This window comes from Poecilia reticulata, linkage group LG13, assembly GCF_000633615.1.
Source record: "Poecilia reticulata strain Guanapo linkage group LG13, Guppy_female_1.0+MT, whole genome shotgun sequence".
Taxonomy (NCBI): Eukaryota; Metazoa; Chordata; class Actinopteri; order Cyprinodontiformes; family Poeciliidae; genus Poecilia; species Poecilia reticulata.
The window spans coordinates 12,707,250-12,731,359 of NC_024343.1; the positions used below are offsets into that span (position 1 = coordinate 12,707,250).

The 24,110-nt window shown below is 39.1% G+C and overlaps 2 protein-coding genes across 2 annotated transcripts; both read left to right on the forward strand.

The window, feature by feature from the left end:
- The first annotated feature begins 2,875 nt into the window (after window positions 1-2,875).
- ctsc (cathepsin C) lies at window positions 2,876-11,213 on the forward strand. Its single transcript, XM_008425501.2, has 8 exons — window positions 2,876-3,210; window positions 3,459-3,604; window positions 5,163-5,317; window positions 6,038-6,193; window positions 6,376-6,494; window positions 9,087-9,218; window positions 9,410-9,642; window positions 9,910-11,213. The coding sequence occupies exons 1-8, from the start codon at window positions 3,051-3,053 to the stop codon at window positions 10,174-10,176; spliced, it is 1,368 nt and encodes a 455-aa protein (XP_008423723.1). The 5' UTR covers window positions 2,876-3,050; the 3' UTR covers window positions 10,177-11,213.
- A 2,370-nt stretch (window positions 11,214-13,583) lies between these two features.
- rab38a (RAB38a, member RAS oncogene family) lies at window positions 13,584-20,681 on the forward strand. Its single transcript, XM_008425502.2, has 3 exons — window positions 13,584-13,998; window positions 16,575-16,855; window positions 19,549-20,681. The coding sequence occupies exons 1-3, from the start codon at window positions 13,797-13,799 to the stop codon at window positions 19,702-19,704; spliced, it is 639 nt and encodes a 212-aa protein (XP_008423724.1). The 5' UTR covers window positions 13,584-13,796; the 3' UTR covers window positions 19,705-20,681.
- The last annotated feature ends 3,429 nt before the right edge of the window (window positions 20,682-24,110 follow it).

Here is a 24,110-nt window from a genome sequence, read left to right on the forward strand (position 1 = left end):
TCTGTTTATTACATTTCAAATCTGAGTCCATTGTTTGTTACATGCTGTTTGATGAATGACTTGAGGGAACAAAAATTAATAAGCCGGGTCTTTGATAAAATAATCTCTGTTTTTCTTTCATTGAAGTCCAAAAGATGTAAAGCCAGCCAAGCTTTGACACCTTCAAGGCAGTTTAATAGGGGTTGGAAACATGGATTATTAGGTGTTAGAAGTAGGTAAATCAGGGAGTCGCAGTGGAGGGAAATGCCATGCTTGCTAGGAATAGACTCCAAAGGAACCAGGTACAAATAAAAAAGAAGAGGGTCAAGAATTGAACTCTGAGGAACTCTTCAAGAAAGAAGAATCGAACGGGACAAAAAAATGTTTGAAATTTACACTAAGCATTCGATCACTTAAATAAGAAAGAAGCCAATACAGTGCAGCAATTTTAATCCCAACCCAGTGTTTCAAACGAGAAAAAGCTATCTGGTCCTCATTAAAATGCTGCAATAAGAACTCAAAGTGCAAGAATCACAGAACTCTAAGAGTTGATTATTAAAAAGATGCCATTAAAAACCCTGAACGTTTGAGTGCAATGTTAACCTTGCACTGAAAACCAGGACAGAAAACGTCCACAATGTCCATAAAAGCATTCAGTTGAGGATGGGCAGAAATAATTTATTTAATATTCAAAAAATGATTCTTTGTGTTTGTGTAAGCTGTATATGAAGCAACTCTTCCATACATGAGGGAATAACTAACAAAGAAGAACACTTCAGTGAAAGCAAATTGAGGAATTAAAAAAAAAGGCTTGAATGAAGAAGAAAACATGTAAAAGTGGCAGAGAGGAATCAGAGCAGGCAGAGAACAAATCTCTGGCTGCCAATATAGCTGAACCCAGAGTTGATAGAGTTTTAATTTCCTGCCTGTGAAAGCGAGAACTATATCAAGATTGAAACACGACTTTCAATGAGTCACTCACTGAGGCTTAGTGGGTTCAGCCTGTTAACATTTGAAACATCACCACCCCACCCCCAGCTCCCCACTCTTCTCTTAGCTTTATTGCACGCATGTTGTGTGCTCGCCTGCAGGCATGAAATCCCATAAATGCAATAACCTACACATGGTCCCAAAACCAATGCAATCACATGCATTCACACCTCCACGCAAACGCGGCGTAATGGCACTAATGAGACTGCGTGACTAATTCCTCTTCACTCCCTTCTTCAGATGAGTGCTTATTATGGTCTGTCAAGGAGATGAGTCAGTCCATGTCATGGTTACCATGGTGATAAAAGCCTCTAGCACTTCCCTTAAGTGCCCGCCAGCTAAAATAAGCTCTTTAACCCCTTTAATAACAGAGCCATCAGCAGGCATTGACACCCACACACAAACATGACAACAGGCAGGCTGACTCTCTGACCTCTTTCAGCGGACAAGTGAGGAGAAAATTCTCCCACAAAGATTGTTAGAATACACTGTTTTGGATGTGACGGACAAAGACAGCAAACGTGGTCTGAACAGCATCTCAAAATCTCAGCTGACATCTGACTTTCTCTTGCTGTGAGATCTAATGTTCATTGTCATGTTGCCTTGTATTCTCATTGCATAAGGCATTATGGTCTCTTTTAGCATAACAGCAGCACATACAGGACAGACTTGAACTCAAACTCATTTTTGAAAACATACTTTTTACAGGATTAAAAAATGTCTGTATAGAAAATTAAAACCTTTAGTTGTCATTCTGCATAACTGTGAATTTAACACATTACAATACGGTTAAATACAATGTCATTTATTGGTGATCTATAGGCATTTTTTGTTATGCAATGCTTATATGTGGACATGTTGGGGTGATGTTATACACCCCAAAAATCAGTTGTGACAGTCAACTACTTTGTTGGACATAATAATAACCACTTTGTTATCGTGTGACACTTCAAGGCCTGTTTTTGATAAATAATGCTAAGATGATTAGCTGTTATCTAATATTGATATAATTTGCTCAATATTTCATTTTATTGCTTATTACGGTATATATATATATATATATATATATATATACAAAAACACAAGGCAATAGTGCTCGCAATTATGCAATTGTGCAGCCCTGTGTGCAGCTCAATTAATTTCAGTTCAATTAGATTTAATTCAATCAACATATACTCTGAACAACATTCCTTTGGGTCTAAGACAATCAATATTAATCTATCTAGCCAGTGTCCATATTTTCTTCTTTGCATAGTGAAATTAAATTGAAATAAAAAATAATAGACAATAAAAAATATTGTGAAAAGTCTTTTAGAGAAGAGGCCTTTCATTAAAATGTAGACCTTGAACAATCTAAATATATAAAACGGAAATGATGACGTGCATAATGAAAATGCTGTTGCTGAATCTCTGTTATTCTTGGCGATACAGGACAACAGTGTGTTCAGCGCTAGTTTAGTGTTTGTAAATGGTTGATTAATTTGTGTCTGTAATTGAGGTCACACATTGATTACCTTTGATTATACTTCCCAATACCTTTTCTGTGTATTTCCTCAATCAGCGTCAGTGGTCATATGACTACAAAACCACTCTGGACAAAGCGAAACTAAAAAGGGAAGAAGAAACCAAGAACACACGGCAGCAAGAGAATTACTGTCATGCACGTCCATTTTTGTAGAAAATGTGATTTATTGGGTTTTTAATGCTTCTTGTTTGCCTTAAGTGTATGATGTCTTGCACTCGCAAGATTTTTATTGAGTTTACACATAGTTTACTCAGGGTATTTATTAATTAATTATCTGTAAAATATTAAACAGAAGTTAGCATTTTGGGTTTCACATAGCATCTGGAATGCACAGGAAACCGTTGCCGCGCATGCGTATTGTGACCCAAGCTGTGGTGAACCATCTTGACGGAACAAGTTAAATTGAGCGTAAACTTTGAGTTTGCGCCACTTGCTGCGGGTTAAAAGGGTGGAATAGCGGGACAGGTGCCTGACAGTCAGGGTGAACGCTGTTGTCTTTACACCTGCGTTTGTTTCCCAGTGTTTGCCTGTGCAGGTAAGCTGGCAGTGAGTGAATATGAGGTTCAGCGCTGTTCTCGTGTGTGTGTTCCTGCTTTGGGTTGAGGGGTCATTGGGGGACACACCAGCTAATTGCACCTATGAAGACCTGCTGGGGACATGGGTGTTCCAGGTGTCCAAAGGGGGACACGACAAGACCGTCAACTGCTCTGCTGAAGGTAAGAAGCTAAGAAGAAAATAACAGTTGATTCATTTTGATATCATGTGACACGTTGAGGCCTTTTTCAGATAAAGAAGGCTTATAATGATATATTGCACTCAGTGCTACATTTCATTGCTTGTACTTGTTATGCCTCAGTAATAACTTAGAAAATGAAATATCAAAGCGACATTAGGCGTTCTGCTAGTTGAGAGGTTAACTAGACTGTTATGAAGTCATGTGATTTCATGTTAGTTTTCTCTTCAGCCACAGGTGAGAGCACAGTGACTGTGACGCTGGAGAAACTGTCTGTAGCCTCAAATGAGCTGGGAACCACAGGCTTCTTCACCCTCATCTACAACCAGGGCTTTGAGGTGGTGCTCGGTGACTACAAATGGTTTGCCTTTTTCAAGGTATCAGTAAAACCAATGCATTGTATTATTTTTTTAGCTCTAATAATACTCCAAAACACATCTAATGTCGCATGTGTTGTTCTGCTGATTCACTCATAGTCAAATCCGTCATTTAGATACCGGTAAATGGAAATGATGTGGGTTTGCTGTTGAATTATTATTATTTTTTTAACTCTCTGTGCTTTCACCCTTTCTCATTTCTTGCTTCCATGCACTCTGATCGTATCTGTAAAGATTGGTGGACGGTGTAAAAAGCAGCAGAGTTAAAGTTAAGTCCCTGGTCATGTGCTATTTTCCTGTCACTCACATGACAACGAGCTGAGGGACGTTTCCCAGCCATTTTATTTTCCAGCCTCTGTTCTGATTTGTCCATGTCTGATTTAACTTCCTCATTATGTTAAGATGTATGACTTGCAAGTTTTTTTGTATCTTAATGTCTTCTGAAACCTATGACTCAAACACCTGATCTGGTTTTTTATTGAAATCACCATCAGTGCCAGTAACTAGTGTACATACATGCATTCTTGTCAGACGTAATTGTGGGTTTTCAATTAATTCTGACTCATTCTTTTTGGGTTAAATGCATATGCAACAAACAACTTCAATGACTATTTAAATTCGTATATTAAATGCACAAACATTTACTGTGCAATTTATCTTGTCCAGATAGGTTCACAATTTTTATACACAAACATCTACATACAATACTTTCACAAATATTTGTCACTATCATCATGGTGGATTTGGAGACACAACAGAGCTCTTTAAAATTTAGTGAGTCCAGTCATTTAACCTGACATTTAGCATATAGTCCAGAAAGTTTCAGAAGATTAGAGGTCGGAAGCTACCCTAAAGGTTTAATGTTAGCCTGCTTTATGAGTTCTTAACCCAGTTCGATGTGTTTTCTTCTTATTTAGTGTTCTTATAAATTTTATAATACAGCACCACCGCTGGCAACAAACTGTAGCCTCAGCATGACGCTGCTTCTGCCGTTCCAGAGATTTTTAATGTTCTTTGCTTTCTTATTTGTGGCCAAGTAGCTTAATCTTTGGCTTCTCTGACCATGATACCGCTTTGAACGTCATATCTAATTTCCTTTCATCTGAGGTAAATGTTTTTGTCAGATGAGAAAAGCATTGAGATGGTTGGCTGTCCTATAAGCAGCCCAAACACATAAACTTGTTTTGAAATTGATAAATCAAGCTATTAAAGCTGCAAGAATTGACCCTAGAAAATGAAAATTTATAAATCATGTTTAAAAGTAGGTTTTGTAGCAGAAAACCATCCAGTTTAAGTAAAGTCAGTCAATTCTGATAAGAAGAGTGGCCAAATATTCAGACACAATTGTGCTTTTACCTTGCTGATGTTGACAAAAATACTTTTCTGTCAACTTTTTTGTGCATGATTTAGTCCAATTTAGCACCGAGTCTGCATATAAAAACGCCATTTAAAGAATTTACCGTAAATAATTTACCTTTTATTTTTGCAGAGCAGTACATTGTGTGTTTGTGTATATATGACTAGAAGCCATAATTTGTTTGTCTGCTGACTCTTGCAGTACACCCAGGAAGGCTCCAAGGTGACCAGCTACTGTGACCAAACCCTGCCAGGATGGGTCCACGATGTGCTGGGACGCAACTGGGCCTGTTTTGTGGGGAAGAGGGTGAAGCCTGTGCCGCCCAGAATAGATTCTAAGCCAGTCTTCAGCAGCGGGTACCTAAATTACGACCAATTTTGACTATTTTGGCAAAATACAAATGATGGGAATTTGAATTGGTAATCTGCAAGGGATCCTGAGGAATACAAGAAGAGCTAATGCGCAATTCTTACATCTCTGCTTCATTATTGGATTTTCTCTTTCTCAATACTTCCCCTCATGTGTGTGAGGAAACCTTATCTAACTATCTGACTTTTGCTATTAAAGCCTGAGCATACAGTTTCTGGTCACATGAAACCGCTTTCTGCGATAACATGACTCAAGGCAAGAGTTTGGTTTGCAGAAAGTTTAGTAAAATGTCTCCACTGTTTTGTACCTCTAACTGAAAATTTTCTTTCTATCTTTTCCTCTCAATTGCACACAGAATCACGTTTGACAGTCTTTATTTCTGGTAATTTAGATGATTGTCAGCTTATAGCTAGTAAAATAAAAAGCAATACTTAAGCTTAGAGTATTACAGGATATCAATGAAAACATTTTTACTGCACAAATGTGGGCTTAATGAAAATAATGTTGAATATCTGCTTGGATGTTATTTTAATATGAGAGACGAGCCTAATTGGATCCCATATGTTATGTTTTATTTTAATTGTAGATTTTATGTTTGCACTGTACACAAACCTAAAATGTCCAGCATGTCCTTAAAGTGATTGCTTTTTCTTAGTTTGTTTCCTTGGATAAAATCTGCATCCGCTCTTTCATTACTCTTTTCCCAGACTGCTCCCGAAGCCGTATAAACACAACTGGGACTTCATTGATTTAATCAACACCGTTCAGAGCTCCTGGAAGGCTGTGGCGTATCCTGAGCATGAGATGTACACTTTGCGAGAGCTGCATTACAGAGCAGGCGGCCCTGCCTCTCGTATCCCTGTGTGAGCGCTTTGTTCCATTCCTCATTTCATCCTTTTTGCGTGATGGGCAATGTATAAATGTGATTTCCTGCTAAGAAACATCAATTTATAAGGATCTTTATTGATTGAATTGCCGTTTGCTTGGCACAGATGTGTGGCGCAGGTTTCCCCCCTTTAAACCTGCCTCTTGATGTGTTCTTCAGACGCGTTCGCCCTGCTCCTGTGGAAGCTGGTTTAGCCAAGATGGCGGCAGCCCTCCCCGAACACTGGGACTGGAGAAACGTTGATGGCGTCAGCTTTGTTACCCCTGTGAGAAATCAAGGTGACCTTTCATTACAATCGTACAATAATTTAGAAAAGGTGTTCTTTTGATCAATACATTTCCTCTTTAAAATTTGATTTAAAAAAAATGTAATGATGTTTTTAAATCTCTTAACTTTTTGAAGCTAGTTTAAGTGAGAAACTCAAGTCTTATTGTTTTACTTCAAAGGAACTGAAAATTTCAAGCACTAATATTAGAATGGCCTGAAGGATCAGATGCAGGTTTACATCTGACAGCTGCCAGTAACAGTTTCCACTCAGAAGCATTTCACCACTCACTTTGCCTCCTTTCCTCTCTGCCCTTCTGGGTCTGCTTGCTGCTCCCTTCCTGTTTTCTGCACGCCGTTGTGTGTGTGAGTGGAGAGATTACAGAAGCGGAGTGCTTCGAGTGTCTGAGAGAGCCTCTATAGGGTGGGGTTTAAGCATCTAGAGAAATCCAAAGTGCTTCAATGGAATAGCCCTTCAAGGTACTGTGGAGGGCTACGGAGCTTGTTTTATTTTTATTGCATGAGTCGAGTCCAGTTTTTCACAAAACGTTTGACGTGAAACCTTTATTTCCTGCTTTGCTGTGTCTTTTAAATGAGCAGATACTTCTGCTAAGTGTTTCCAGCTGGAGAAGAGAAATTACATGTTGCAGCGGGGTTGCTAAAGACTCTTCTGCAATGTTTTCCTGAGGACTTTACACTGCCCAGTGATAACTCATTTAGTGCGAACAGTTGCTCATGCTGATCAAAGTATTGACTTCGTTCTCTTTCCTTCTGTTCCCCCCTATGTTTAAGTAAGATAGGGGGATTTCAGATATGAGGCATTTACATCAACACGAAAACATTCAACATTAACAGTTGGAGAAGAAGCGTTTTACCTTGTAAATGTATCTATAATGAGATGGATGAGAAATGTCCCTGCATAATCGAGCTTGAAATCTATTATTGCCTCCCTGCTGCTCTGCTTTTGCAGAGCATTCTTCTTCCTCTTTTTCTTGTTAGCTATTGTGAGCTCTGCTTGAAAAATCTCAGGCCTGAAAATTTCTCCCCTTGCCCAACTCCTGACAGCTCTTCACCTCGGGGTTAACTTGCTTTGTAAATTATTTATCTCTACAATGATCTGGATTTGAAGGGCAACTGTTTAGAACTTTCCAGGAGTTTCATCATTTGCAGAATCTCTTTGTTCTGCAAAGCATCATAAAAAAACAGCCACACAGATGTCTAAGTGTGTGATCTATAGGCTGTGACTGTGTGCATCACTGCAAGATGGCTCTCTTTGAAAATCTCCTCTGCCTGAGGAAATAAAAGTCTGAATGTGACACTTGTCAAAGAGGTAAAAGAACACAGAGGAATCTGTGACCAACTCTGAATCAATCACATCAGTTTGAGCAGCAACCAGGAGGAATATGAAACAGTCTTATGATGAGCACGTCCTGCTGATGACAGATTAGATGCGTTTCCTGTAATGTGACGGCTCTGGACTAAAAGACACTATTGACATTATTGAAAGAACCAAACATATTTGTGATTTTTATCTAATCAAAATTTTATCATGTCCTATGAACCCTCTGTAGTGCTCTGTCTTATGGGTAAAATAGATGTTTGTTTGTTTGTTTTGTTCTTGCTTCGAATCTTCTCATAAACTGCAGAAGTTTGTGAACCTTTGGATCAAAACAAAAGTCTGTTTTACCTTATTGCTACTAAAAAGCTTAAGACTTTAGTCCCAAATATACTCTCTACTGTCTCACCCTGAATCCATCCATCCATTTTCTTTACACCCTTGTCCCTTAGTGGGGTCAGGAGAGGTGCTGGTGCCCATCTCCGACTAACGTTCCAGGCGAGAGGCAGGTTACACCCTGGACAGGTCGCCAGTCTGTCGCAGGGCAACACAGAGACAGACAACCATGCACACACACACCTAGGGACAATTTAGACAGACCAATTAACCTARCAGTCAKGTTTTTGGACTGTGGGAGGAAGCCGGAGTACCTGGAGAGAACCCACGCATGCACAGGAAGAACATGCAAACTCCAGGCAGAAAGATCCCGGGCCGGAAATCAAACCCAGAGCCTTCTTGCTGCAAGGCAACAGTTCTACCAACTGTGCCACTGTACAGCCCCTCACCCTGAATCATTACTGCAATTAAATAGTCCTGCACATCTGTGCGGCCTCTGCTCCTTTACCTAATTTGTTCCTGTAGAGCATTTTATTAGCAACCTAATGCCTGACACATGTATGCAAACTTTGTTTAATCTGTTCTCCAACAGAATGACTGCCTCATTCTATTGGTATGCATTCATCGTCAAGGTCGGATAAGTGTGCTGTGGCAAGAGTATCGAAAAACATTTAGTGCTGAATTTAGTCCAAAAAATACTTTATTATTATTGTAGCTGCCCCAAAGAAACCATTCTGTCATGGAAATATCCAGCTTAGTCACTTTGCACTGACCTTCCTAGGCACATTGTGGCAGTTGGGGGCAGGATATTATATATGTTATATGTTAACTTTTGCATGTAGTGGGGACAAAGCATCTTTTAAAAAGCTGTCTTTTCACTGTGCCATGTTATTTCTCATAGCAGTGTTTTCTCTCCATCTTTGTTGTGTTTTAGGATCCTGCGGCAGCTGCTACTCCTTCGCCACCATGGGAATGCTGGAAGCTCGAGTTCGGATCCTGACCAACAACAGCGACAGCCCTGTCCTCAGTCCTCAACAAGTGGTCTCCTGCTCTGAATACGCTCAAGGTAAACTGATGCTCTAAAAGATATTATTTCTAGCACAAATGAAAGCATTTTCTGCTAAAGCCGACGTAGATTATTTTCTGTTTGTAGAATAATATCTGCAGCCTGTTGTGAGATGAACAACACATTTAAAAAAATATTTTATTTGCTTAAAGATTTCTACTTTTTTTTTTTTTTTTTTCCACCTTTGTAAGGTTGCGATGGGGGCTTCCCTTACCTGATTGGGAAGTATGTACAGGATTTCGGCATTGTGGACGAGTCTTGCTTCCCGTACGTTGCAAAGAACACTCCATGTGGCGTGCCTGCAAACTGCGGCCGAATGTACACCGCAGAGTATGGATACGTAGGCGGATTCTACGGTGGCTGCAGTGAGACGGCCATGATGTTGGAACTGGTCAAGAATGGACCAATGGCTGTTGCTTTCGAGGTACAACAGCTGCTTAATGTCTCTCTGATGTTCATATGCAAATCTTATCTGCTACAAAATGTATTAGATGTGTCTCTCTATAAGTTGGAGATCATCTTATAAATAAACTTTTGAAAGGTTATACGGTATATGCCAAACGTTTTATTTTAAACTATGCATTACTGTGGATTGTGATATTAATCTAAATAAACAGATGACATTAACCTCATACAACAAAACAAAATGGCAGAAAAAGATGAACTATTATTAATTAGTGTTTGTCTACAGGTGTACCCTGACTTCATGAACTACGAAGGAGGCATCTACCACCACACAGGCCTTGCAGACTCCATCAACCCCTTCGAGCTGACCAACCATGCAGTGCTGCTGGTGGGCTACGGCCGCTGCCAGAAGACCGGACAGAAGTACTGGATTGTCAAGAACAGCTGGGGTGCCAATTGGGGCGAGGATGGCTACTTCCGAATTCGCCGGGGAAGTGACGAGTGCGCTATCGAGAGCATCGCAGTCGCAGCCAAACCCATCCCCAAACTGTAGATGCTTTTAAGTCAAAATCAGAACAAATTAGTGCCTTGATCACAATTCTGCATCCTTTAAATTGAATGTATTTCGTTTCAATCTTGGTTGAAAATATGGAACTGCAAATTGATCACATGGAACGCTGTGGTCTGGCTTCCTCTCGTTGTACTAAACTGGTTGACCCAGTACATGCATAAAGGCGTGAAAAGTTACTGATTGAAGTTTTAACGGAAACATTTCCTTGGTACTTCCTTTTAGTGTCTTTAGAGTTTTAAATGTACTGAAACTGAAAAGGGTAGGATTGTTCACCAGTTTTCAAAATCTGACATGCTTATAGAAGTCTAAAATTATGAGATTGATACCTATGAATAAATCAAGCTGATGTTGAAACACAGGAGTGTTTCAACATCAGGAGTGTTTCTTCTACATTTTAATGACCTGGATACAACTGATTTGCTTCTTGACGTTGAATGTTTTTTTGTTTTGTTTTGTTTTGTTTTTTTTCCAGTGTTCCTTCTTTTCTCCAATTATGTTTACTGATTTTTATGCTGTTGGTAATCAGCCACCTCCTAAATCCATGCTGTTACTGCCAACACAAACCAGAATGGATTGATCGTGTTGTAACGGGTTGTAAATTCCACATTGAAGATTTAAAAGGGAAATGATTTATCCGTGTGTTTTTTGTCAATTGTCCGGTGCAGGACATTTTTCTCTGATTCAGGGAAGCACTGCAGAGAATTGATGTGTCTTTGGTCTCTGCTTCCAATTTGACATCATTGCTGCCATGTTTCACAGTGGATTGCTCCCTGTGGAGCATTCAAAGATAATTTCTGTCAATAAAGGGATGCATCACTTTGCAAAAAACAAAATGTGTTGTTTTTTTTTTTTTTTTTTTGTATCGATATGTTTTTTGTTGTTGTTTGGTTAAAGTAAAATGCTTGACTTTGTTTAGAAATCCTTTTAAGTGATTTGCCTCTAGGGCTTTATGTTGATCAGTTTAAGCACAAATTTGGTAAAAGGCAACGACAAGTAAATAATATTCTGTGATCAGTGCATTGGGGATCCATTATTTTCTCCTTTTAACACCTTTTCTTTTAGTCGTGCGTCCAAGTAAAAATAAAGCTTTGAAGTTCTGATGCGTTTCTTTTTAAAAAAGGATAAGACAAAGAGGAAAACCTTATTGTGTATGCATTTTTCACATGCTTTAGCAATCAGTGCAGGCACTTTCAAGAAGCACATTTTCACTGAGATTGTGTGGGAGAGTGCATTTAACAAGACGTCAGAGTTTTACCTGCTTCAGCTCATTCAAACTGGATTGAGTTCACTAACGTTCAGGGATTTTAAGAGATTTCTCATGTTCTTCATTGTATATAAGCCTGGGCTTGACTGATCAGTATAAACTTGACGTGTTAAATTTTTTTTATGTGGGGTTTGATTATATCTCTTTTTCTGATGGGCTTGTTTTTGATGCTGTTTCATTGAAAAAACCCTGAAGGGAACTTAAGGTGAAATTACAGTTCCATGTTGATGTACTGTAATTAATTAATTATATTGTACGCTTTTGGGTTTTGAGTTGTAAAAGGTGATAAGGAAATGCAGTTTACATACTAACTCCTTGTTTTTTTATTTTTTATTTTGCACAATGCAGCCATGAAGTTTTGCATAATCTGTTACAAACCAACAGAGTGGTGCATAATTGGAAACTGGAATAAGAATGATCATAGTTTTTTTTTTTTTACAATTTTGTACAAATTGAAATTTTTGTATCAATGTTCAGATCAAAGCATTTATATGTTGGAAGGCCCCAAATGCTACAAATTTACATCACACCTTTCAGATTTATTTATTTTTGTATGAAAAAAAATTCAAATCTTTTATCCCTTTCTTCACATATTGTGCTCTACCTGTGTTCATATTGGGGTGGACGGGGACAATTCTAGACTTTTCCAAGATTGGGGGGGTCCGGACCCCCGATCCGTCCCCTGGATATCCGCCCATGATGCATTTTCTGGAATAGATTGTACTTCTAAATAAAACCATCATCAAGAGCTAAAATAGAATTGTACATTGGAAACAATTAAATTTATGAACAAGAAATCTTAAAACCAAGGAAAATATTAAACCAGAATCCTAAAGGTCATGACATCTCAGCTGTTTCCTTTTAAATTAAATCACGCTTGCTATTTTAACTTGTGCAAACGCTCTTGGTACTTTTCTCCACCCTTGTTGGTGTAGAGCAGGGGTCCCCAAACTTTTTCCTGTGAGGGCCACATAACTTCCCTTCTCTGGTGGGGGGCCGGAGTCAGTTTGTAACAGAAAAAGTGTGACGATTGCAGGAGTGCCTAAATGTAAAAAAAATCATTGTTTTCCAGAAAGCACAATCAAACAACCCTCTCTGGGTTCTTCACAGAAAAAATCCAGGAAATAAACACTATTTATGAAATAAATATGTATTTTCCGGACTATAAGCCGCACTGGACTGGACTACAAGTTGCAACCACAAAGTTTTTTTTTAAAAACCAGTAAACATACACATATAAGCCGCAGATATCTCTGCCGCTCCAGGTTTTCCACRACGATGCAGCAGCAGCAGAGGGGGCGGACACCCAAAATTTGAGTCATAACAGGTCAATTGAACATCACATTTATTACGGTTGAAAAAGAAAAAGTTGCCAAGTTTAGATTTAACAGAACTGATTACGGTAGTTTCCGAACGGTAACTGTAACAGTAAAAGTGCTCATGCTTCATGTCTGCTACTAGCATGTGCTAAATGAAAATAGGCGCTTTCTTCATCATCATCATCATCATCATCATCATCATCATCATCATCATCATCATCATCATCATCATCCTCATCCTCATCATCATCATCATCACCATCATCATCATCATCATCTTCTTCTTCTTCTTCTTTAGATTTCAACAGCAGCTTGCATCCATTATTGTTGCACTACTGCCATCTATTGGATCCTAATATCTATGCCTCAAATTCTCATAATGATCCCAGTATTATTTTAAAAAAAGGAAAAATCTTCTTTTTCCCCTCAATGCTATTTAATTCCGTTTTAATAGGTGCTTTCTTCTTTGATTTCCAATTTTGACTTCCAATGATTCACTTCCTGCTAAAGAGCCCCCTGGTGGTTGAAGAATAATCCACATATAAGCTGCACTGGGCTATAAGCCGCATGGTTCAAAGCTTAGGAAAAAAGTAGCATAGTATAGTCCGGAAAATACAGAATATGAAAAAAAAAGAAGTAAATATTCTCAGGGGGCCGGTCTATGGAGGCGGACCGGATACGGCCCGCTGACCGTAGTTTGGGGACCACTGGCGTAGAGATAATCGTTTATACACGTTCCTCTAGGAGGATTTGCGTAAATCCCGGTTTTGCGTGTTTCTACTGTAGTAGAAACGGTCACTCCCAGACAGCAGCAGCGGCCCTTCCTCAGTCACAAGGTCCAGACGTCTGTGTTCCACTTCTCTCCGAGGGGCCAAGGGCGTTAACCACCTTACCTCCTCTCCTCATTCTCCACGTTTCTCTCTGTATTCTACCCTGAGTGTTTTATTTATTTATTTCCATATTCCGAGTCCTCTCCATTACGTTGGATTCATGCTGAGCTCTCGCCCTCCTCGGTCGCCATGCAAAATAACCACCATAAGGAGCACCTATACAAGATCCTCGTTATAGGAGACCTCGGGGTCGGGAAAACCAGCATCATCAAGCGGTATGTGCATCATAACTTCAGCCCCAACTACCGAGCCACCATCGGAGTGGACTTCGCCCTCAAAGTCCTTACCTGGGACCAGGAGACGGTGCGACTGCAGCTGTGGGACATTGCAGGTACGGTGCCAACTTTTACGCACAAAGTATACGGAATGGGAGAAACACACAGTGGAGACCTACAGAAGTCAAAAGTATTCTTCGTTTGTCTTAACTTGGCTTTTAATAAACTGACTATTAAATTGCGCGGAATTTGTGGTTGAGGAGAAAGAAGCTGCATACTTAGGAACAAGTCATCTTTTTATCTCTGGAAAAGAAAAGTTGTTAAACAAAATTACGACTAATTACGTTTAATGCATGACTTTAATTTTGTCTGTACCTCCACCAGCAACTCAGTGAATTTTCTTTATGGGCACAAAATGAAAAATAAAAAAAATAAAAAAAAATCTTTGAAAATAAAAAAAATGTTTCAGCAGTTAGTTTTAAACTTTAAGATTTGACTTTTGGATTGTCTTTTTCTTTTGTAAAGGCATAAAACCAAATGACTCTTAAATCAGCATATCTCTGATAAGAAATATTTCATGTCATAAAAAATATAATAATAATTTTAAGTGATTTTAATGAAGGAGGCTCTTCATTTCAGGTTCATCACATGCCATGTCTTCAGGACAGTGACAGTTGTTAATATGGAAGATGTGGCTCACCACCCAGGGCGGCATTCTGATGGAATTAGATACAAGCAGCCAGGAAAATTATTTAAAAAAGAGAATGATCAGTCAGCTGCGTTTCAGATGAGTTTTCCATTTTTTTTATTCAGTTTTTATACATGTTTAGTAAGAAAATGTGAAAAAAAAAACACATAAAAAGCTAATTTTTAAAAACATTTTGGGCATCAGAACAACCTTAAAACAGATGTGAAAACTGAAATGTAGAAACTGATAGACTGTTCTTACAGCAATGCTATTCATACATCCTGAAAGAGTTTATAATATCATCACAGTTTTGTTGCCCACAGAAATGAGTAATAATTCAGCCTTTTTTTATTTTTTTGCGATTAAACTCCAGTGGGCATGATGACAAACCTGAAGGCTACCACGGTTTCAATGTCACATGAGTGTCGGCTGAGGTTTAGAAGAATCCTCTGACCTTCTGCTCTCTCCCCTCCTGTGTGCTCTCTCCAGTAAGCGCAAGCAGTCATGTGGCTCAGACTCGTGAGGGAGATTTGAGGCCCAAGATTTCGTGTACAGAAAGCTTTTATTATGAACCTGAAACCTGAAAAAGGAAATGGCAAAGTAGTGTGAAGGTTTCCAGAGGTGGGAAAACCTCATTGGTTGTGCATTGTTTCCCCATTCAGTTTGGACCATAAAGCTTTTGGTAATATTCACTGTTCATAAATTTGTTCTTAAAATCATAAACTGAACATTTAGTTGTCACATGAGAAGACTTTCCCTTTTGTGGGAAAAGGTTTTGGTGGTTGATGATAGACTTAAGTTTCTCCAGTCAGTGGCATCATGAATCACTTGCTGTTTCTGTGTATTTTCCCAGGATAAACAACTTTGACTGTTCTATTTTGGTCGGCCATCTTTCAAAATATTGGGGCTCACTGGATGGCAGAGGTGGTTTCTCTGGCATGTAAAATAAAATCAGATAAGTTTTTGTCTTTCAAAGTGATGCAAATGCATTAAGAATTAGGAGCTTTAGCTTAGCTCTAAAACACAAAGTACACGTTTTGTTTATCCCACCTAAAATATGTATTAAAAAAAAAGTTTATTAATATTTTCAAAAAAAACCTCTAAAATGTTTGCCGTTTTCTTCTTTATAACCCTTTGGAAATAAACCTCCAGATTCTATGTTCAGATGATTAATTTATTTTTGCGTTGTCCACAAGGCATGTTTTGATTTATACTTTAATTAATACTTATATTGAGCAGGTAGTTTTTAAACCTCTTCAGTGAAGTACAACATTTTTAAACTTTAATGTCATTGTTACACTTTGATTTGTATTTTTTCTCATTTTGCATCTCACCCTATCCTTTTATAAATATCACAATAATAATCATTATCAAAACAATTGTATAATATATCTCCCGCAGTCCATTTTTTGTGGTTCCTAAAAAAGATCATAAGACAATACATTCTCTCTATATTTGGACAGACACTTGGACTCTTAAAAGAGTAATAATATATTACATTCCTCACTCATTTAAAAAGTGGTTATCACCAGAAAGTGTGACACCAAGGTTTCCTGTAACTTAAGGTGCAACTTTCTGCTTTACATCAGCACTACTAAACTTAGCAGTATAGGGAAGTGCTTTGAAGACAACCTGCCTGTCCGATTTGTCCTTGAGCTAAGCTGACATGCTGCCAGCTGTTCTCTAGCTAATACTGTGCTTTTATCCACCTGTTCATGTCAGAAACACCACAGCAGGACTCATCAAAAGAACTACCAATCTTTTCTTCTTCACCCATTTGAAGCAAGACACCATACTGAGTTAGAAAAGAGCTATGCATGAATTATTGCTTGAAGTTACCCAACTACTGTATGAAAACACTTAGAAGTTTAGTTTATTCTGCAGCTAACTTTAGTCGCGTGTGTACCAGCCACAGGTACACATTATCTCCCTCTACGGTGTTTTAAAACTCTGATCTCATCACTTTTCCCTCTTTTTTGTGCGTCTGTGTGTGTATTTTTTCAGGTCAGGAAAGGTTTGGCAACATGACCCGTGTGTATTACCGTGAAGCTATGGGCGCCTTCATCGTCTTTGATGTGACTCGGCCGGCCTCCTTCGAGGCCGTCACCAAATGGAAGGAGGACTTGGATTCCAAGCTCACACTAGCCAATGGGAAAAATGTAGCCACTGTGCTTCTGGCTAACAAATGTGACCAGGGTCAGGAAGTACTGACCAATAATGGAATAAAGATGGACCAGTTCTGTCAGGAAAATGGCTTCGTTGGATGGTTTGAGACCTCTGCTAAGGTGAGAGAAACAGAGACGTGTGTACGAGCAGAAACATTAAAGGCGGTCTGAGTGGTTACAGCCCTGGTTTCAAGGCCTGTTTTATGAAAATGTCCTTAAGAGGCAGTTGACATCCTTGAGTCTGTCTGACCCAGCAACCAATTATCTTGTGAGGACATCACTAAAATGACACATTCAAAATGGGATGAGCTGAACTTCACAGGCTTAGTCTTCTATTTGTATTTGAATAAATCCTCAGTAATGGTGCAATGCTCCTTTTCCACAGAGACTCCCGGCACACACTACGTCTGTGTTTTTTCCAGGTCAGCAGCACTTGCATCAGGTGCTTTGTCTTCCAGAAAGGGTTGTCCACGAATGCAGTTGGAATACATTAGCTCTGTTCTCTAGTGGCTACACCAACTGTAAAGCAGTAGTCTCACATTTTGTGAGTCAGTCATGCAGAAATTAAGTTTGATTAATGCCATACGAGTACTTTCTACTTTCTGACTGTCCAAAATTGTCTCATGCAAATACATTTTTAATGCTAAATTATAAGTGACCAAACCTGATGTGGAACCTTCGAAATATATGTAATATTCTAAAAATGAAAGGCCAATAATCTGATATATAACTGGGAAAAAGGAAAAATTTACATTAGCATGGAGAATAAAGTTCAAGCAAACATTGACAGAAAGTCAGTATAAATATTACCAGTCTATGACCAGTCTGTATGTCTGCACGTCAATGGATGTTAAGTCTGAGTGAGATCAGAGATGGACCATCTCTGAGCAGACCACAGAGATGTTGAACATGGATTGCAGACATGCAATCAGCTGCCCACTGCTCATAACGACCCAAGCAGTGATGTGTTCAGGGCCAAAATCATGTTCACAGTTCAACGGTCAAATTTGTCCAAGAGAATTCTTACTAATATTGCCATCTCTGGTTGGAATTTTGCCAAATTCAGACTTTAGTATTTTCATTACAAAAGTATTAATTAATTTCAAAATGGTTTTAAAGAAGCTTGGACTCTAATGTTTAAATATTACATCACTATGACAGTACATTTAAATTTGATGACGTGTTCAAGATTACTGTGTGCAAGCCACATTTGCTGTTTGCTACAAAAAGGAGGGTCATGGTGGCATTGGAGGAGCAGCAGAGATCCACAGCTCAGGTGAAATAGTCTGTGGTCTGCAAAATGTGCTAGTTGTGAACGTTATAGAAACGTGGCAACAATAGAGTGACTGTGTTAGAAAAGTCATGTGGGGGCATAGCAAATATCTGTTAAAGTGCTCTTGTCAGATAAGAGCAAAATGTTGTGGGGAATGTATGTTTGGACTGAACTGGAGCTATTTTGCAATTGCACAGGCACTTTTAGATGTTAGACTTGTAAACCCTTTAAAATTATGAATAGTTTTCCATCACGATTAACAATTGTTCAGAATTTGTGCAGATTAATCACATAAAACCCCATTAAATATATTGAGATGTTTTGGATGTAACATAAAAATTGGCAAAAAAAGGTGAATTGATTTCTGTCAAATTGTACAACCAGTACAAATAAAAAAAAACATTAAAACTTCTTATCAAGCAAATTAGTCTTTAGCCTAAATTGGGATAACACTACAGTAAGGAGTAAAAGCAGGGAGTAGGTGTTCAGTCAAGAGTTTTTTAGTTTCCTTGTTTATTTTGGAAGCATTTGCAGTTGAAAGAAATAGGCACAATATGATTCAAATTAAAGGCAAGTAGTTGCTGACTGTTAGGTGATATACACATTAACACTCTGTTCACATCTCACTACGACAGTCTGGAATGTCACAACTGGATGGGAGAGATCAGAAATACTGTAGACTCCCCGTCGTTTTCCGCCCTCTTCCCCCCAGACACACAGAGTCAAACACCTGCGCTGGTATCCAAGAAGCCTCAGCTCTCCTCATATCAGGGCAAGTTCTGCTCCGAGTCAACACTATCTTTATTTACCTCAAACAATTACTTTTTTCGACGAACTGCACAAAGCACAGCAGATAAAAAGAAAACGTGCGTAAACTTTATGTGAATAAAGTGTGGTGTGTTAGCAGGAAGCGAGATGCCTCACATCTTGTGTCAAATTGGCTCTCTACCTTCACAAGACTTGTAACAGGCCAAAATGCTGCAAAACTCAGAGTCAGTCAGTCTAGCATTATGTAACATTGTGTAGTATATCTCACTGTATAATGCAGCAGTGTGTCTTACAGCATAGGATATCATAGGATAATATAGCATAGCACAGAGCAAATGAGTGCATTCCAATGTGACAAAAGACGGACAAAAATTTTTTCAGGGTACTGTAACCTTAAAGACCCCAATGGAAACGCACAATTTGGGAAACGTAAAATACCCCTTTCCTTCACATAGCTGTTAAATCTTATTATTATTATTTTTGCTTTACTTGTTTATTTTTACAGTCACGTGTAAATGGATGAGTTTGCAAACAGATCACTTGCAACTTATGTGAATGAAAAGGTCAGACACAGATTGTTTGTATATTATTGCTGCTAACTGGCTCTCTCATTTAGTCCTGGTCCATTTCATTAGCTCACTTTCTGTAAAGGTTTTCTGTGAATTGTTCATAGCCTCACGATAACAATTTGTCGTCTCTCTGTAGCCATCACTTTGCAAACCATATTGTTGTTTTCCCTCACGTCACTGTCACTTTTCTGTGTTGTTTTCAGGAGAATATCAACATCGATGAGGCAGCAAACTGCTTGGTGAAACACATCATTGCAAACGAAAATGACATGCTGCAATCAGAAGTTCCCGACACAATCACCCCTCAGTTAGAGAAGGATAAAGGCGGGACTTGCTCCTCTTGCTTTCGATCTCAGTAATAACAATGTTCAGCTGTGGGACGTCCCTGTTCTGAGAGTAGTTTCACAAAAAGCTATATGCATGTGGACTGTCTTTGCAGGTGGAGGATACCGGTGCCAACTCTTTTCTTGTCTGGATTCTTGGGGCAGTGTGGCGGGGTGACAGAGAGCCAGTTGGCTCATGAACTGGATCGACTGAAAAAGACGGATAGCTGCAGCTGTGTCCGCTTGTCAGAGGCAGGGTCACCCCCTGAGTGTCTTCAAGCGCTGGCACGAACTCTTTGGTTATCATGGTGACACATTTAACAAGCAGATGCCCAGTGAGGTTTCAGCAAATCACAGGATATTTGTTCTAAAGATCTGTGGAGCCAATCATTTCATACAGACCGTGGCGACTCTCTTCTGTTCTCCCTCCCTCCCTCCACCCACGTTTTCTCTTCATCTCTTTTTCTTATCCATTAAAATGTGGGACAATAATACAATTTTCACCATCTAGCAAAAGCGAAAATACTTCAAAGTACACAAAAGGCAGCGTCCTTTTACAGTAATCTTTTCATTTGGTTTATATCTTTTTTTATGTTCCAGGAGAAATGGTGGCATGAGAAGTGCCTTGTATAGCTTGTTAGATGAATGTAACTAAAATGCCTTTTCTAACACATATATTTAATGTTTTCAACATTTAGTCTTCACTTTGTTATTTATAAGTGCACTGATGTTGCACTTTTTTTTAGTTTTTCTCACTGAGATATACTTTCAAGCATTATTATAAGGAAATATGTAAAGTTATGTGTAATAAAGAGATCTGTGGTACATCAAAAACTATTATCTGTATTTAATTTGATGGTTTTACATAAAATGCTTTTCCCACTGTGAATTGGTTGTAACGTTCTGATGCAAATACTTATGTATATAGCTAAGACAGATGGTAGAACTGAAGATGTATTAAGTTATCAAACTGTTCACACGAAATAAAAGCCTTGCTGGTTTTAACTTTTTAATTTCTAATTTCTAATTTCTCTCCCAACATAAATAGAAGTCATGCAAATATCATTTGCTTCATCACAAAACAATGTTGCTATAATAATGTTGCATTTTATTTTAGCTTAACTGTTGTGAACACCTCTGTTTGTAAAGTAAACAAAGTCTTTTAAAAATTGCTATAAGCAGAAATACAAAAGGAATTTGTTCTGTTTTGAGCACCATATGAAAGAGAACAAGGTATGAAGATAGTAGGTTACTTCCAGCGAGAAACTAGCGTTGGAATCTATTATATCTTAACAGTGTATGAATTTCGCCATCAGAGGGCGCTCAGCACCATATGCAACATCCGTTGACGCTCTGGCAGGCTGAAAAAGTCCGCCATTGCTGAGAAAACAACTTACAGCAGATATTAGGAGCAGCTACTGTAATCGCTGTGCTTTTTGTTCACAAGTAAGGTGAGTCATAAATAATATTGATTGTAACGCTAGTAGCCTCTGATAAGTACCGTCTGGCAGCAAAAAAGGTGCTTCAATAGAACCGAACTGCCGAGCCGAATGTGAAGCCGGAGTTAGCAGCAGGCTAAGGTAATGATTTCAACTGTTCGCGCTCGTGTGGGCTCGGATAGTCGGCTGTAATAGGGCCGCAAAATATTTTCTTCATATGTATTTGAGTTCAGTTAATGAAAGTTATGTTGGAGTAGATTTACAGTGAAGTCAGTAGTGAGTATATCTGTTTACTGTTGTGCCGCTCCTTGATTATTGTGTTTAGCGGTTGACGCTCTGGCCGCTGAAGAAGTCCACCATGCTGATAAAACAGCTTACAGCAGACATTAGGAGCAGCTACTATAACCAGGGGTGAAAGTAGTTTTAAATTCTTGGGGGTACTTTGACAAAAGTATAAAGCACACTTTGGAGTTTCTATGCTGATGAAATTTTTGCGACGCGATAAAAGCTGTGTAGCTCTTGAATTGCTACAAAGTGGAGCTGTATTTCCATCAGCCCACTCACTGGCTGCAATGTCGACACGTTGAGATGCCGTGAGACCTAAATTCTGAACATAGCCTTCCACATCAGGTTGATGGGGTAACAGGTCCGGTCCAGAAGGGAACCACAGACATCTCTCCCAGGCCAAACTAGACACATAGACCATCTTCATCAGTTCATTTAAAATCCTGAATCGTATTCAAAAACAATCTATTTATTATTAATAATAATGTCACCAAAAGCTGCTACTGCTGCTCATCTGATGGAGACATAAGAGAGAAGCTACTATTCTTTTAAAAACAGATATAAACATTTGTTTACCAGTTGGTTAAATAGTTAGAATACAAGAAAAGTGAAAAACCAACAGACGTATAACCAGTTTACAGGAAAGCATAGAAATTGACTAATTTATCTCCTTTCCGGCTATCAGCAATGTGGGCTGCTGATGCTGTACTGCTGTTGGTGTCGAGCTCTCAGTTACACAGAAAAAGCTGGAAGACATTACGTTCTGTTCTATTGTTTACGTTTCCGCACCGTACGGAACAAATGTGTTCGAGTGGGTCGTTTACAACCCATCAGATATGGAGCGGCAGCAGCATCATTTCTTTGGGATCATTTCTATGCTAACATGTAAAATTATTAAACCAAAATTATTTCTTTGCTCTTCTCCAAGCAGGCAAAATTTCTTGTCACAATTTACAACAGCAGCAGCAGCAGCAGAGAATGTCTGTAAGTTACATTTAATTTTACTTTTAAGATATTTTTAAGTCAAGTATGATTCAAAAATTGAAACCTGATATAGTAATGAAAAATCCAACTTAAATTAATGGTTTTAATATACCATTGTCAATCTAAACTTAATATTTAACCATTAAGATCCTTGTTTTAATCCCTAGCCTCCAAAAATATACCCTTCTTAAGTCCGTCATGGCGCCTCAAATGATTAAGTGACGCAGTTGTAAAGTTTTAATAGTTTGAGTCATGCAGAACTGATTTGATCGTTTCCATATCAACAATCAGAAGCAAGACATTCCCCCAGAACTACAGTGAGCTCATTGTAGCTATGACCTCATCTATGACAAAGATCAAAGAACATCTGAGGTTATGAATGCTTGGCTCTCAAAACAAGAGGTTATACCCAAGCATCTCTTTGTTAGTGATCACTGTGTTCAACAAGTACTTTTACCATGGAACAAATTGCATTCAAAACCATTTTTTTCCCAATTACTTTTGGAGCAGGTTATTTAATAACAACAGGAGTAAGAAAGATTTTCAACGAGCTGCTTCCAGGAGTTACGTTCGATATCACTAGTTACAAGGATGAGAACGAATATGATGAGTTTGATGCGTATCTGTTCAAACCTTCCTCTACTGTGACAAAAACATCAAACCAAAACGCACAGCAAGCTTCCCCGGCTGGGGCAGTTTATAGTGGCTCAACAGGACATAAAAAACAGACGGATTATTCAGATCACTCTGACAGGGACACAGCGGATGAGGACAACGATTTCCCCAGTTCTCCCAAAGTACACAGACTGAGAAGGGTTGGAGCAATAAGGAGGAAATCAAGGCGTCCAAAAACTCAACCTGAGGTCTGAGGAAAGCAGCATTACAAGGCCGGACCCATCAAGAAAAATCGTCCTAGGGAGCGATTTGGCCAATCTTCCAAAAGAGCTAACTTTCCCGGCTTGGGACGTTTGCTCTGCAAAGAAGAGACCTGACTATCAAACCTTAACTTGTCTGCTGCAGAAAAGGCGTTCCCAGGTCAGCCGAGAGACACACTCCCTCCAACGTATCCTGGGTCTTCCCTTGGCTCTCCTCCCGGTTGGACGTGCCCGGAACACCTCACCAGGTAGGCCAGGAGATATTCTGACCAGATGCAAGAGCCACCTCAACTGGCTCCTCTTGACGTGAAGGAGCAGCGGCTCTACTCTGAGTCCCTCCCAGATGACCGAACTTCTCATCCTATCTCTAAGGGAGAGCCCAGACACCCCACGGAGAAAACCCTTTTCGGCTCTTGGGACGTGGAATGTCCCAAGAGCCGAATAATTAATAATAATTAGTTATTAATTAATTCAATTATATAATTAAATTATATAATTGAATTAATTTAATTCAATTATATAATTGAATTAATTAATAATCAAATTATTATTTAATAATAAATATTATTGTAATAATATTTATTATGATAATATTTCCTTAGGGCTCTTGATGTTGCAGGGTTGTGTTGGCTCACACGACTCTGCAATATCGCATGGACATCAGGGGCAGTTCCCCTGGATTGGCAGACTGGGGTGGTGGTCCCCCTGTTTAAAAAGGGGGACCTGTGCTCCAATTACAGGGGGGTCAGACTCTTAAGCCTCCCTGGTAAGGTCTATTCAGGGGTCCTGGAGAGGAAGGTCCGTCGGATAGTCGAACCTCGGATTCAGGAAGAGCAGTGTGGTTTTCGTCCTGGTCGTG